This window comes from Orbicella faveolata, unplaced genomic scaffold, assembly GCF_042242905.1.
Source record: "Orbicella faveolata isolate gen_17 unplaced genomic scaffold, um_ofav_v1 contig_35, whole genome shotgun sequence".
NCBI lineage: Eukaryota > Metazoa > Cnidaria > Anthozoa > Scleractinia > Merulinidae > Orbicella > Orbicella faveolata.
This window is the reverse complement of record NW_028301564.1, coordinates 7,217,556-7,232,819: the sequence shown is the minus strand read 5'-3', so window position 1 is coordinate 7,232,819 and position 15,264 is coordinate 7,217,556. Positions and strand designations below refer to the sequence as shown.

Genomic DNA, 15,264 nt, shown 5'->3' with positions numbered 1-15,264 from the left:
CCGTGGTCGATTTCTGGGGTGACGTTGCAAATTTCCATGGTCAGGTTCTGCTTGTTATAAGCGACTTTGGAAATTTCTATGGTCATTCTGCCTTGGAACGGAACGTTAGAAATGTGTTTCATATTATGTTACAGAAATACAATTTTTGTTGTAACCTTGCAAAATTCTATACAATTTGGCAAAATATTCTCTCTACGTGAGAAATATTGAATTCGGTAAAGTCCTCCTGGTTTTGGTAGATTTTCTACGCTCGTTGAAAAAAATGATGTGAATTTGGTAAAAATATTGTCAAAAATGCTAGTTTTTGTCAATATTAAGCTATTTTAGAATACTACTTGAGGTTTTAGAACGTGTTTGATGATTTTAAAAAAAGAATTTTGGATACAAGGCAAAATGAATGAATGAATGAATGAATGAATTTGAGTTTCGTGCTCCGCTAGTACATCAGAAATGAATATCTCGCTTTCTAAATTATAATCAAAACAAAGCATTGAACAGCGAGTACTTGTAAAGTCAATCAGCAGCCCCACACTGAGATTAATAATGTTAACATGTACTTATTGACTGAGCGGGAGGGCTGGACGAGCAGATATTTGGCTTGACGACTTAATGTGCAGATGATGAACAGGGATCATCTACAGTAATTAACTGGAAATAAACACTGTGAAAATTAATCAGTTGAACTGGTTAAGCTTAGTTTAGTTATTGCCCATTAATTAGTTAGCAAGGAATAAACCAAACGAAAAAAATGTGTTATTACCATCCTTCCGATCATGACCACATAAGGTCCCATATATTTACTGACAGAAAAAATGTCCAATAGTCGCATGATCCACAATACGATGTCAAAGCAGTACAACACGTGTCCTACACCACGTGTGGCCGGGTGAAGCCTGAGACCAAGACCAACAAAAAACAGCACCACTGCGATGCCGTCGAGGATATTCCACTTGTTAGAGGCCCATTCTTTGCATTTGTTTCCCAGCCTCGGTGATTTCGAGTGGATTATCTAGTGTCATAAGAGGAAACCGTGATTATGATTTCTCTCTTTTTCCATAAAGGTACTGCTATTTGGTTGAAATTCAATGAAATCTTAACATTCCTTTATAAAAGAAATTTAGCAATGTTTCCAGCTGAGATTGGCATTAATTCTTTTTCATACCCAAGCAGAAAAAAGGGGTCATTCAAGCTAACACTTACCCTTATAGTCGGTACACTGAATTTCAGAATGACTGAGTATAAAAGATATTGCATTTTACCTGTCTAATCTCTTCTGTGAGCAAGGTGCAAACATAGATAATGAGCACGATCTCACTGATGGAGGGAATTTTGTCCTGACGAACAAGAATAACGTAGCTGAAGAGGGCCAAGAACACCATGTAATTAAACTGGAACAAAATGCAAAAACAGAAGTCACCTCTGCAATTGTTGCTATTTAAAAATCATTAGACAGTTACGCAAATAACTTAATGTATAATATTGTCTTTATGGTTCGAAAATGGGCTGAATTATATGCATTTAATTATTTTATCTGAATTGAGAATTTCGGTTAGGAGCGAGCAAAACGATTTTATTTTTCATATCTGAGGAAGAGCTTGTTTAAATTCGCATTGGAAGAAATGGATAGATAGATAGATAGATAGATAGATAGATAGATAGATAGATAGATAGATAGATAAATCGTTTATTTAACTCACAACTTGCAGCTATAAGTTGAATTACTTGTGTTATATACTACATGTGTAAAAAATTCAAACCATAAAAATTCCTAACTATACATAAAAAAATTATATAATAATAAAATACATCAAACTAGTATAAAATTCTGTTTACAATTGTTGTTTATTTGCATAGTGTATTATGAAAGTATTTCTAAACCTCTTTGTTTTTACATTCGGGATTGAAAACATATGCCTAGTCCTAAAATTATATCTCTCACTGTCATTGCGCGCGGGCAAAACAAACAGGGATACAAAATAAAATTATGGCAAGAAATGTTTTGGGCAAATTAAACCTATAAGTCTTCGTGCATGACACGCAAAAACTCTTTGGATTTTGAACTACATTTTGAAACCCTAAGATAATCGCAGGTCCCAGCGGGCAATATTGCGAATAACCAGCATTGTACACAATGTTTTGAAAGTGCATGGTATGAATGAAAGTGCCTGCTGTGGAAGTTAAAACTCGTAACTTCTAAATCAACCTTTTAAGAGTGTATCGAAAGCAATCCTTATTTGTCTTGGTTTTGCATTGTTGCTCTCTGTGATTGGATGAAAAAACTTGCTCCCGCACTTTCCCAACCAATGAGTACCAAAACCAAATGCAATCCTGGCTTGCTCAGACGAATTTTTTTTCCCCGCGCTTGACGACGGCTACAAGCGACTGCTTCAAATTCTGATTGGTTCATTGCGTTGTTTGCGTCTGTTGTGATTGGCCAGAGTAATTGCTTTGGTTTTGGATTCACGAAAGTCGATTGAAAATCGCATTTGGGTAACCGTTGATTGCGTATCATGGACAGACGCCCAGTTTCATCGTGTTACTGTACTTTTAATTAGCAGCTCACCGCGTTGGCCCAAAATTTGGCCGCCGGAGACTTATAGAACTCCAAAATTTTCTTCCACCACGGCATTTGAACTTTATGACTGTACTTTTTTCTGGATACACCATGCGGTACAGAGTTACATCGATCCCTGGAAGTGACAATAGAAAGAATGCAGATATTGGACTTCTTTTTATCACCCACAACGTCTTTATTCATCACGCGGCCACTATCAGAATGACCTTCCCACGGAATCATTTTAGGGGTGTCAAATTACCCTCTTCTCTTAGCTTGTAAAGCCCGTTTCGACATTTCAGTAGCCATTGACTGATTTAACAAAGGTTGTGCGGACGTTGGGCAAATGTTGAAAGGTAAAACAAATGTTGTGTGAAGCCAATTGTAACGGAATCAATATCTGTTCAAAGTTTTTAAATCATTCGGCGTGGCACAGGCAAAAGACTTTGAACAACCTGTTAGTTCCATTTGGTGTTCTTGCGTCTGCTCAACAAACGTTGAGCGAAGTGGTCAAACCGTGAACGGCTTCGATAAGATTCAACTGAAGCCTCTCTTTGTAATTATTTCGTTTATAAAAGTTTGCGGTTACTTAAAGAACCTGTGTAACGAATTTTTACAATACTTCAGTTATAAAGCGGAAAGACATATTGGAAGCAAAGGGAACCCAAACATAATGGATTCTTCATTTTCACTGTAGACAAATAGTCAAATACAGTTAAATATGTTTTGCACCTCTTTCCGGAAAATAGTTTGATTCTTTCTTTCGGTGTTCTTGGTGAATTTTGGTTGTACTGGGTAAGGTATTTGAGGGTACTTGGTTTAAAATTGACTCAAAGCGTAAAAGTCATCGACGTAGCTTCTTTAAGCCCATGAGAAGCGTCCTTTCGAAACTCTCTGGTCTAAATTTATTATTTTGTACAAATTGATCAATCTGCCCAAATTTCCTCCCTCGAATGTAAATCCTTGCGGGTAGTGATACCTATGTGAATCAAAGTCATAAAAGGAATGAACAATCAGTTATTTGTCTTTTATATGCCTTTTAGAAAACAGCTCTAAGAAAATACTCGCGCTGGTTGGTTAAAAATCATGTTTCTATTAAGCAGTTAAATTATGAGCTCGAAATTTCGATCGCGTGATAGCTAACGAGGGCTCAGCCCGAGTCAACTATCACGCATATCATATCACGCATATCATGCTTTCATGGGCAATTAAGCTTTGTTAGTTATCTTTTCCAATACCTAGCTTTTATCCTTAGTGCTTTCATTTGCATCTTTTATAGGAACACAACTTTTTACCTTAGCTCAACTGCTTCCACTTTTCTGTCGTTCTCTGCTGGGTTTGAAGTGAAAGCAGGGTTGTGTTTTCCGAGGTCCTTGCCTTCTTCCTTTGGCACGTCTAGCGGCGGTTGTGGGTGGAATTCCAACAGCAATATCGCAGGAGGAAATAGGAGACCTGCTATGGTCTAATGACATAAGAATTGATTTAAATGGTCTGCAAAGACATTCAAATAACATCCAGTAGAAGCATGAATTGATTTTTTTTTTTACCACCCTTCTTTTTCATAGTTCTGTTCGCTGTTGGAACATGGATTTCATTTTTTTCCACAGCTATTAGGCAACAACGACATGCAACCAGAGCAAAGCGCCTTGAAATAGGTGGGAACCCAAGTAGGGATTATTTTGGCCTTGCTTCTCTTTGGTTGAGAAAGTGGTGCGAGTTTTGAGCCAGCAAGCTCACAGAGCGTGATGAAGCAAATACTTAATTGAAAACCACTCAAAACCGACGAGTTCGGACCGATATAAGCATATTCTCTACATCTAGTCATAGCGTTATCTCGGAGAGTTCACCTCGCCGGCTTATTATGTGGTTTTAATCTTGTAGGACCGGTCGATGTTTTCAATGAGAGTTTAACAAAATCGCCGTCTAAGTCAATTTCGCTGTTTAACTGAAGAAAATAGCAAGAGCGAATATTACAGAGACTAACAGAACATTTATTTATGCGAAATGGTACACTTCGGAGCAGATCGAAATGGCTAATGTAGAATTCGTTCAAATAACCGGCCCATAGTTTTATAGATTTTAATTAGTACAGGAATAATGAAATCGCATGAAAACATAAATGTGTAAGTGTACATGCGCTTAACTTTAGTCAATCAGCGTAAATGCCATTCCTAATTCAATGGCTGGAGGCAATGAGCGCTGGAGTGTGCGTCAAATAATCTAACCTTCAAAGACGATTTCTGAGAAGTATTCATCTTTCCCGTCCATATTTCAGTGAGAAGAGTCTGGCAACTAACATGAGCTAGGAATTCCTCGTGTTCAATGGAATAAGCGAGAGACAGACACGTCTGTCCGCCCCAGTTCTTTGGGTTGTAGATTAGAAGCTGCCGGGTGAGCTCTTCACTTGTTCGAAAGCACTGGTCTAAGTAACCCAGCGAGAGTCTCTTGAACTCACTAAGGATAGAAAAACACCCCGTTAAAGGCTAAGTTACGACTCTTTGGGTAATACGGGTTGAAGAATAAGATAAATTAAAATATGGCCTTAATCGGATCAGAGAACTCTTAACGCGATTAAGACGTAGACTGTGAGAAAAGACGCCATTTTGAGTCATAATTGGGTTGTGATTTCACGGCAGTCAAAAACGGTCAGTATTATTGAACTAAAGTTAGTGTTTCCTAGAATCTAACGGCAACGAGTTCTTTATTTTGAAAGAGAACCTGCGCTTCATGGATGGATCCCTTCGCATGAACGTTCATAAATGTTGCACAATCAATGAAAGTACTGACCGCGGCAATCTGCTCAAGTTCAAATTCATGATAGGAACAATATTGAACAATGTTCACACTTCTCAGCTTTTGTTCTTTAATCACTGAAGAATGCGTTAAACATGTGCTAACTACAACATTTGCCAACTCACTCAGCCTGTGCTTTCAGCTCTTCAGTAACGTTAGCCTTGGCATCGTCTCGCTTTGTTAGCTTCGCAATGTCTTTGTACAACTTTCCCGCCACTAGCGCCATTGCCAGATTCTCGGACCCACGCTCCCACATAAATAGTGCCATTTGATGCATGTTGCATAGCACTGACCACAGCAACAATTCGTAGAACGGATTGGGAATCAATTCTTTATCGGTCTGTTGGCCAGGGTGTCCATCCACGAACAAGTTGTTGCCCAGTCGTAATGCCTTAGAAAGCAAAGTAAAAAACATTTGTTTGCAAAGTTGCATGCAGGAGTGACGGAAACTCTTTCGACTTCTAATTAGTTTACGACTGGTCGTAACGATTACCGTCATTGACAGCTTCAAAACGGGTAGGGGCCTCGGAAAGAATTATCAAAATCAAATGACTGTTTAAAATAATTATTCTCTTAACTCATCAAGTCAGGAAAGTGTTCTTTTTATGGTTTTGAAAACAACAGCAGAAATGACGTTTGCTTTGGATCAAGATAGTCATGTACAGTCAAACTAACAACAATTGTAACATTAAAAACATGGAAATGCGTTCTCGAGCCTTGCGATTTTCAGCTGATAATTTGGACTGAAAGGGGTAGGGGGAGGGGGGAGAGACAATTCTTACAGTAGCGAAGTCTCACTATATTACTTTTTCTTGTTTTCAAAAATTTGTCACATATCAAACAGAAATTTGTAAAGCAGTTACTCTGATATGTTAAGGTTGTTCCGCTCGGAAAAAGTCGCAGTACTATAAACGGAGCTGATCATGTTGTAGACCTTTTTTTAATTGACCAAGCTAAGTTGCAGTCAGATTGCGACAGTACGACAAGATTCGTCAATCTGACTCAGCTGAGTTGCAGTAAGATTGTGACATCATGAAAACATCCTATTCGATAGAGATGTACAAAGGAGAGGTAAATTGAATCAAGGAGTATCAAGGAAAATAACGATGAATCTTTTGAGACACTCGACTGCTGCCTTGAAATGGCGCAGTAGAACAGCTCCATGAATTCGAACGCACGGTTTCCTGGTACTCCTGTGGCTATAAACTAGAGGTGCACCATGTTATTGCCGAATTGAACTACTTAGCCTTGCTTATGAAATAGCCAAATGGTCTGCCTTTTGGCAGTTAAAACATTTCACAGGTTAGTCTCACTTCCGATTATTTGTTTGTGACTGTTCAGGGCTCAGCCCAACTTGCGTCCGGTCTATAAGTTACCCATGGAAAATAAAGGACGTTTTAAAAGGAAACTTAGCGATAGTTTCAGAGGATGTCTGGGTTTTCACGATTAATTAACTCCAACAACAACAAAACACTCAGCAAAGACAACAATAACGCTTTCAGACGCACCTTTCTTATCGTGCGGTAAACATTGCCGTGTTCTTTGTAAGTTCCTCCTACCAGTCTTCGAAGAGAATCTTTAACATCATCAAGGCTAAAAGATTTGTCGATCTGTAACAAAAGAACATCTTAGTTGTGTTGGGGTAACAATAAACACTCCGCATTTGCAGGGGTGAGACAAGGTAAATTCGAGGCAATTTCGTGAAAAAACTGCAAGACGCAACCCAGAAGAAAGCATACTCGCATCACCAGAGGCTATTGGAACAGCCCATTAACCACTCCTCCAACCAACGGTGAGATGTAATCTAGGACAGACTTCAACACCGGTTACTCTATTTCCTACTTCTTTCGATAGGTGTGTGGGAACGGTTCTTTTACGTCCCCATCAAAGTGGAGGTGAGGGACACAAGGCCTTTAACGGTTTAACGTCACTGCCCCACCAATGACGATATCATCTGAGTGTATCATCGAGTACGCAGCGAGAATGACCCAGTTATCACGAATTTAAGACTCCGGTTTGTGGTCCGGTTTTGAATTTGAACCCACTACCCCTCGCTCAGCTCAGTCCAGTGTTCTTAATAGGGACTTTAAGCAACGACAACGCGGACGGCGACGGGAACGCCATAAGATCAGGGAAAAGCCAAAAGGTCCACTGCGCATGACTGGCGGGAAACAAGTTGACGTTCTGCGTTTGGGCCCGACGTGAGTGAAGCTCATTTCGCGTTGTCTGAAAACGTGAGTTTTCGCTTTCGTTTCGTCTGCTGTGTCAACGCTAAATAACCCGTGTTACTAATTTCGAGGAACTTTAATGCTTGTCTTCTCTTGTTATGTGAGATATTTCGTTTTAACGAAACGTCGAGAAATCTGAAGCGAACTCAAGCCAGTCGGCGAACATGTGAGTACCGTGAAATATCTTTTTGAAAGCTTATGCAAATAAAGAGAACTTACACGAATTTCAATCGAAATTTTTCCTTTCAAGAAGTACTCAAATGTCAAATGGTTCATTATGGGGAAATTCTAACACATTTAGAAGGGTAGACACCATTAAAACTTGCGTAGCTGTTTCCATTTTCAGTCGTAAGATCAGTGGTTTACTTAGATCTTTATCAGTCGGCACACGGATTTGTCGCGCCAGTCTGATTAAACATCTGCTGATGATAAGTTCATTTACTTCATTGTACAGCTCAGCGAGAAGGGGCAAGTTGAGTTTGTGGAAGCGAAATTCGGACCGGGACTCGTCGTCTTCAACCATAAGGTTGGTCGAGATCATTCGACCGGTTTAAATCGTACAAGAGTAGAAGTTCGTCATCGTTTAACACACCTTCATCGTGATTATCAAGAGTTGATTGCGAACTTCTTTCAATGAAGTCATCCTAGTTCATCCTGAATAAACAGAGGACGAATAATGTCAATAAGCTTGACAGTGCGGAAACCGTGGTTTCCGACGGTGCTGCTTAATGTTTGTGAATTCCCGCCACAACGGCCTTCTCTGCCCAGCCTTCTCACAGGTTTCGGCGTCCCCGTCGCCGTCCGCGTTTCTTCTGCTTAAAGTCCCTAATTACTAACTGAGCAAACCGTGCCGCAGCCAAAGTATACATTCAAAGTATACTGTATTAGGATCCCGCACTGATACGTATTTCAAATCAATTGATTATCAGTTTCACTTACAGCACAGAAGAGAAAAGGTCTCATGGTCCATCGACGTCGTTAGTTTTAACTGAATGTATATACAATTTTGTAGTGTCTTACCTTATCTTTTCCAATGAGCATTTTAAAGACAGCTCTTGATGACGAGCCCTTTTCTCTCTGAAAAAACTTTAAGAACTTAAATCATTATGATCATTCTTTACAACACAAAAGTACATTCAGTGTTATGCTTTTATGAGCTTTATAAGAAATTACACAATTTATACTCTTGTTCAAGGTAAAATGAGTGAGAAATATGGACATGAACATTGATTGAAAGAAAACCGATTGTCAACCTTTACGTTGTTCGTTCGAGAAACGTTCCGCAGGCAAGTATCTGTTTTTTGAGGGCGTTTTTTATCGAGCAAACTAGTTACTTCTGGTTGCAAGCTTTTCTTGTTTTGAAAACTTTTCCTTGGTGACTGCAGGCAGAACTCTAAAAAGAAAAGGTAAGGCCCGCGTACGCATCAGCAAAGAAGAATATCCTTAAAACGCTGAGAAAAGAAGATGGAGTTTCGAATATTTTCGCGAATTGGGAGTATAATAACTTTGTTTATAAACTTATACATTAAAAAAAAACCTTGCGTAAAAAATCGAAATTGTCTTACGGTGAAGTGACCTACCATGGTTGACTCCAAAATCGTGACAAAAAAAATTTGATTGCAAAAATACTATATGCAAACTGTCTCTCGGTCACTCTAGCTAACTTAGGTTTTTAAAATATATAAGGCTCGTAAGCTTTCCTTAGCAACAGTATGGTAGCCAGGTTAGTCCAAACCTTGATTGTCACACTTTTTCGTGAACGAAAGAAAGCAACAACTGCAAACAAAAACTAATTCTGATTTATTGAATCCAGCAGGCCTCGTTGCTTGAAATGTTTTCCTTCGTTGACAAGATGTAGTTCCTTTTCCAAGTATACTTCGCTAGATTTTGAAAACGAGTCAACGTTGCACGTGTGCAGCTGTCTTGGTGGTAACGGGCCGGGCAAGTTCCTTACTTTTATACTTCTATACTGGCATGTTACCAGCATATTTAAGGAATGCAAGTTGGAAGATAAATCTCCTCTAACACAGCAAAACAAAATACACTTTAAGTTTTGCGTTTTACTCACGGTTACAGCCTTGTAAAGCTTCTCAAGCCGAGATCTTGTCAGAAACTTGTTCATACTGACGCCATTCTCCAGTAGTAGATTTACAAACTCAACGCGATTGGTAATGAGGGCATCCATCATTGCATCTTCCAAGGCACCCATCAGCTATTTCAAATACACACACAAAAACCAAACAGAAAGAAAGTACGTCCTCCTAATTTGAATAAGCTTATAACAAGAATTGCTTTGACAGAACCCAATTCAAACAGCTGAAAGCCTGAAAAAATTTCAGGTTTGTGCCGGGTTGGAAACCGTGACCTCTGCGATACTGGTGCAGCGCATGCTCTTCCAACTGAACTAACAAGCCAACTGGGAGCTGGTCATTTTGTTGCTTTAACAAACCCATGAATGATCGATAACTGATAAATGCGAATATATGACTATTAAAAAAAAAAATCATACATGTGAACCTTGGGTGACACGTATGCTGAAATATTCAACAGGGATTTTGGTGATTCATGGGCCGAATTGCATCATGATTGTCGTTTTACCGGCGGATCGCTCTTTATGGTGTTATTTTAGGCTACTAAAGTTAGAATTGCAGAAAAGCAATGTTTGTGTCCCAGTTTTCTGATTAATTAAGAAGCGCTGTTGAGTAAATGATTTTATTACATAGTGGTAAATCATGTAACCTCTTTTGTGATGTGACAGAGGCAGATTTTGTAATTTCAAGACTCTTTGAAAGTTATCGGTTTCTAAGGGCTTAAAAACGTGAAGATTAGACTTTGAAACGTTCGATCTTCTTCAAGAAAGTTTGAAAATTGGTTGCTAAATACAACCGACGTTCGGTGACTAAATGGACAAACATTTTGGCTAAATACTAGCCAAAGTAAGTCAACCGAACTTCGACCGTCGTGTGTTTTCAATTGGCTGCTCTTTCCCGCTTGCTCGAGTTCCTTTGGCAGTGATGGCTAAACGATCAAAACTTTGTTCGTAACGCAAAATGATGGTTGAAAATGTTTGATGTAGATCAAACATGGAAAACAATTTCAATGCAAAGTTGAAAGAGGCAGCTAAACTGTCGAACATGATGTTCTTCCAATACGATGCCGAACGAAAATGCTCCACCGTTTAGCCAGGGCTTATCTATTGGCTGCGGATCAAGCCAGGCAAACTTTGAATGTAAAAAAACAACAACAAAAAACAAAGAAAACAGCGAAAAGAAAGAAGAAAACAGAAAAACTTCAAAATCGCCTCCCACTCATGTTATCGTTAAAAATATAGTAGCGACCAACAGTAGATACATGTTTCTTACTTTCCACTTTTGATCCTTTGTAAAGATCTCTCTTCTAGCGATGTCCGCTCTGTTCCATGTCAAAGCCAAGTTTAATTGGTCAGATGGAGACGTACATTGCGCTATAAAGTAATACAAAGTTGCTATAGTTTTACAGATTTTTCAATTCAGCTGCGTATGTTCATAATTTCACTGTACTCAAGAATGGTCTCTCTCAGGAATTTGTTTGTTTGTTTGTTTTTTTCTGCCCAAATTTTGTTCATTAGTTAAATCTGAAAATTAGAACTGCTTCGGCTCCATAATAATAAAACGCTCTCCCGTCAATAGTATGAAAATAGAATCTAAAAAATTAAAGTACCGGTATGAACGGTTTCAGTAAAATCAAAAGGATACTCACATATATAAGAGGTCGTACCTCAGGTACGAGGTCTAACCCTAACCCATGCATGTTAACAAACCTTTTAAAAGGCCTCTTAGAATCGCCCTGTCGATGTCGGTACCATCCTCGTTTATATCATATATTGTAATCTGTGAAGATACCAACCCAGTTTCATACAAGAAATATTAGAAAACAGTCCTAAGAAAATACGCGCGCTGATTGGTTAAAAATCGTGTTTCTATTTAACAATTAGATTATTCGCTCTCGAGATTAGATTATTCGCTCTCTGAGGTGATAGTTGATTCGGCCTTCGGCCTCATCAACTATCACCTCATAGAAATCGAGAGCGAATAATCTAATTGTTTTAGTAGAATTCTTACTAAAATTTACTTCAAATAACGGTTTCCCATTATTTCTTGACGTACTATTAAACTTTGCGCCTGAAAAAGGTTGCTCGGATTGAATTGTTATTCAAAAGTTGTGTAGCGCGCGCATCAGTTTTTTCAATAATTTCAACTTTTTTAAATGTCAAGAAACCGAAAATGTCCTTCATTTTGACTTCTCAGGAATTTAATTATCCATTTGCATCAAAATTTTCCTCCAAAACTTTGGAAAACCAGAAAAAACGTCTTCATTTCTTAGACGACCTCCAGCCACTGCACACCAATGGCTGATAGTGTTCAATGGTTCAGCTAATCAGATTACAGCATTTGAATTAGTATACCAGTAGAATTCTAGAATTCTACTAAAACACGGTACATGTTTTCTATTTCTTAAATGATATACATGCTACAAAGTATGCTGCAATCGACACGGTGAAACTCGCTTTTGATTGGTCTAGTTTGACAGGGGTATGAATAACGTCACGATGCTCTCGTTTCGAATGAAACATCCAAATTTAGACTGTCTCAGTTATTGGTGAAAGTTGTATTGTTTTAGTAAAATAACATAACATAACATAACATAACAACATGTCATGACATAACGTAACCTAATCTTAAATTTGGCCTTTTTAATTTTCATGCATTCTAATTTTAGCGAGTATTAGATTTCAAGATTTTTTTGTGAAATCGCGAAAATTGCTTGAGTACTTGGGAAAGAAAGTAACAATAAGTTACTTCTTTATTCATACTACGTTTTGGCCTTGCGCCATCCGTGCGTTATCAGAGCACACACGCACGGTCAAATGGATCAGATGGATTGTGCTTCCAGACTTGCGAGCCTAATTGCCAGCTTTCTAGACCGGCCGTGGTTTCTCTCTCAACTTTGAAATACTTTTGTTAACTTAATGTTCCATTCTGCCAGGTAGTTTTCAAAGTTAGGTGCAGAGGCAAACCATTTACATTGTCAGCTGACGATAAGCAAAAAATATTTATTTTAACTGCAACAAAAACAACAACAACACTTTCACTGTAACCGTAATTAACTTAGAATAGTTAACACACACGCAAAAATAATAATTAATTAATTGGTGCTGACTTCCTGAAGTAACTATGAAGTAACGAATAAAATAAAATATAAATACAGTATACTTTATGTTGATACCGGAGGTACAAGATGGACAACACATACAAACACATAATACCCATATCCTTCTTCAAACATTGTAAGTTTCTTCGACGAACCACCACTTACATATGCCTTGTTCGTCACACACTTGACTACATCTTTGTAAAGCTGTCGAGACTCTTCCTGGCTACAATCTGGGAAGGTTTTCTGTATTCTCATCAGAAGTATTTCATGCTCAACAACCTCAGGAAAGGCCCTCATTTCAGCGCTGTTGAATGATTAAGGAGTCGTGAGATGAAATGATGCATCAATTAAGCATTTTTGGATATATTTAGATGATGTGTTATTGCAAAACCATTTAAACTGGCACTAAATTTGGTGACTCTTCTAAAGTTTAACTTTGATGTTTCCATTTGATTTGTTTTTAATATATATTGGGTTCGATATCTATCAGGGATGCGCGCCATTTGTTTGATCCCCTTTAGGATTTTAGATTTTGCTATCACTTGAGTGATCAGGACGGAACGCCAACAGGATTGGAATTGGAATTTGGGAATGCTGGTTCTTGAGAAGAGGGGAAAATTGGAGTTCCGGGGGAAAAAACCTCCCGGAGCAAGGACGAGAACCAACAATAAACTCAACCTGGGGCACATTAGACGGAGGCGAGTGCTTTCACCACAGAGCCTGCATCCCTTATGATCGACCTTCTCGCACTTTAGCACTGTCTCTGACCATACAACTAAGTACGCACCCATGAAGCTCGTAAGCGTAAGCCAAAATGTCTGCAGCTCTGCCGCTCCCTTTAGCAACCACGATAGGCACAGGTGGGTCACTTTCGATGGATTTCAAAACTGTTTGGATTGTATTGATACCTCCTTCAAGGACTACCAGCACCACAGGGATACCATTTGACTTATCACTGGATGAAGTGTTGTTTGCAGCATCTCCACATTCTATAATTTGGAACAAAAACGGCAGCGAATGGAAGTATTAGTAACAAGCAATATAGTATATTTAAACAATTATGAATGTGAAAAAAAAGAGGCTAGTCTCGTAAATAACCAGAGAAAGAGTCCTTAATATCATGCCATCTACTGGCAATACGCAATTCAGTTCACTGTTCAGACGACTTCCACTTAGGTTGTCGAAAAGACTCTCAATCCCACCAAAAACGGCACTCACTCGGATGATCCTACTAATAATATGACTCGTGGGTTCAACATTTCCAGACCAGAATGTAACTACAACAAACAATTTACCTACAAGATGAAAACTGGCAATAGCCAGGCGATTGTAATCTTTTTTCTCCCCATCGCTTCCTGCATGTTAGAACAATACGAGACATCAATTCTTTACTTACTTCTCGGTATCTTCTCTGCTGCAATCCAGTTTTGGAGATTGGCGCGCCAGTCGATCTCTCGTCCGTATTTTCCTACCGTTCCATCATCCACCAGAATGAAATGTGAGTGATTGTTGTCGATACAGGATCCTTTCGACTCTAAACTGGAGGTCATGTGATAAGGGGCAACGCCCTGTGTTGAAAAGTACAAGTAACTCGTTTAAGGGATTTAAAGGAAAGCGCCATCTATGTCGCAAAAATTGAACCTAACCTTGCAGTTTATTAGTTTCTCTCTGTGTTCCACAATTCCCCACGTAGTAATTCCTATCAAAGGTAGCTGTGACGCTTTGTCTTTCGGATGTGCACCTCGTGACAAGACAGTATGACCCTTAACGGCTTTTCCCACGTGACGCATTACACCAGTGTTTGTTCCGCCTGTGATGATCCAGGCACCTGTGGTCAGGGCGACCTGTAAAATATCACACGACCAAGCTATTCGTGTCAGTAGAGAGAATGTATATTTTTAATTAGCATTTCTTTCTGAGCGTGACAAACTATTATAATTTCACTAAGGCATATCGCCATTTTTGATTGACACTTTGAGTAGCCAAAACATAAAAGTTCCTTAACGCAAAACGATGATTATGCTTGGACATTTCTGAGATCAATTACTTCATATTTTCTTCTTGGAGCTCTAAGAGCACTTTTATGTTGAGCAAAGGTATTTTGTCACACTTTCTGTGCAGTTTTGACCAGACATAAAAATTTAGCCACGGCAATATAATACACCTTTAAGTGTCATGACGATCAAAATCACATTTTTGAATTTAAAAAAAAAACGCATTTCGTAAAACTTGTTACATGTAATTGTACTTATCCTTACCACTGCATGAAATAAAATTCCAGTTCAGTAAAGTGGAAATATGTAGCTTAGAAAAGTAGGGTTGTCGAGTCCACCATTACTAAATCATTACTAGATCCAGAGAGCCTGCGATGATTACTCTCCCAGCGGTCATTTTGTCGTGACGTCATTTTCTCAAATCTTTTCGCAGCAAAGACGATTTGTGCAACAATCTTACCATAAATTTCTTGTAGGAAAGCGATGTCTAGTTTACAACCTA

General features: G+C 38.8%; 1 protein-coding gene across 1 annotated transcript in view; it reads right to left on the bottom strand.

Moving 5' to 3' along the window:
- LOC110054059 (transient receptor potential cation channel subfamily M member-like 2) overlaps nucleotides 1–15,264 on the bottom strand; it is a 78,559-nt gene that overhangs the window by 53,053 nt on the left and 10,242 nt on the right. The window contains exons 5-19 of the mRNA XM_089272778.1: nucleotides 14,415–14,612; nucleotides 14,165–14,336; nucleotides 13,556–13,757; nucleotides 12,931–13,072; nucleotides 11,375–11,444; nucleotides 10,938–11,038; nucleotides 9,644–9,787; nucleotides 8,596–8,652; nucleotides 6,856–6,957; nucleotides 5,473–5,738; nucleotides 4,780–5,008; nucleotides 3,850–4,016; nucleotides 2,564–2,690; nucleotides 1,260–1,388; nucleotides 761–1,009 (exon numbers count right to left, since the gene is read on the bottom strand). Coding sequence (XP_089128904.1) covers nucleotides 761–1,009; nucleotides 1,260–1,388; nucleotides 2,564–2,690; nucleotides 3,850–4,016; nucleotides 4,780–5,008; nucleotides 5,473–5,738; nucleotides 6,856–6,957; nucleotides 8,596–8,652; nucleotides 9,644–9,787; nucleotides 10,938–11,038; nucleotides 11,375–11,444; nucleotides 12,931–13,072; nucleotides 13,556–13,757; nucleotides 14,165–14,336; nucleotides 14,415–14,612 — 2,355 coding nt within the window. The remainder of the gene's footprint in view (nucleotides 1–760; nucleotides 1,010–1,259; nucleotides 1,389–2,563; nucleotides 2,691–3,849; nucleotides 4,017–4,779; nucleotides 5,009–5,472; nucleotides 5,739–6,855; nucleotides 6,958–8,595; nucleotides 8,653–9,643; nucleotides 9,788–10,937; nucleotides 11,039–11,374; nucleotides 11,445–12,930; nucleotides 13,073–13,555; nucleotides 13,758–14,164; nucleotides 14,337–14,414; nucleotides 14,613–15,264) is intronic.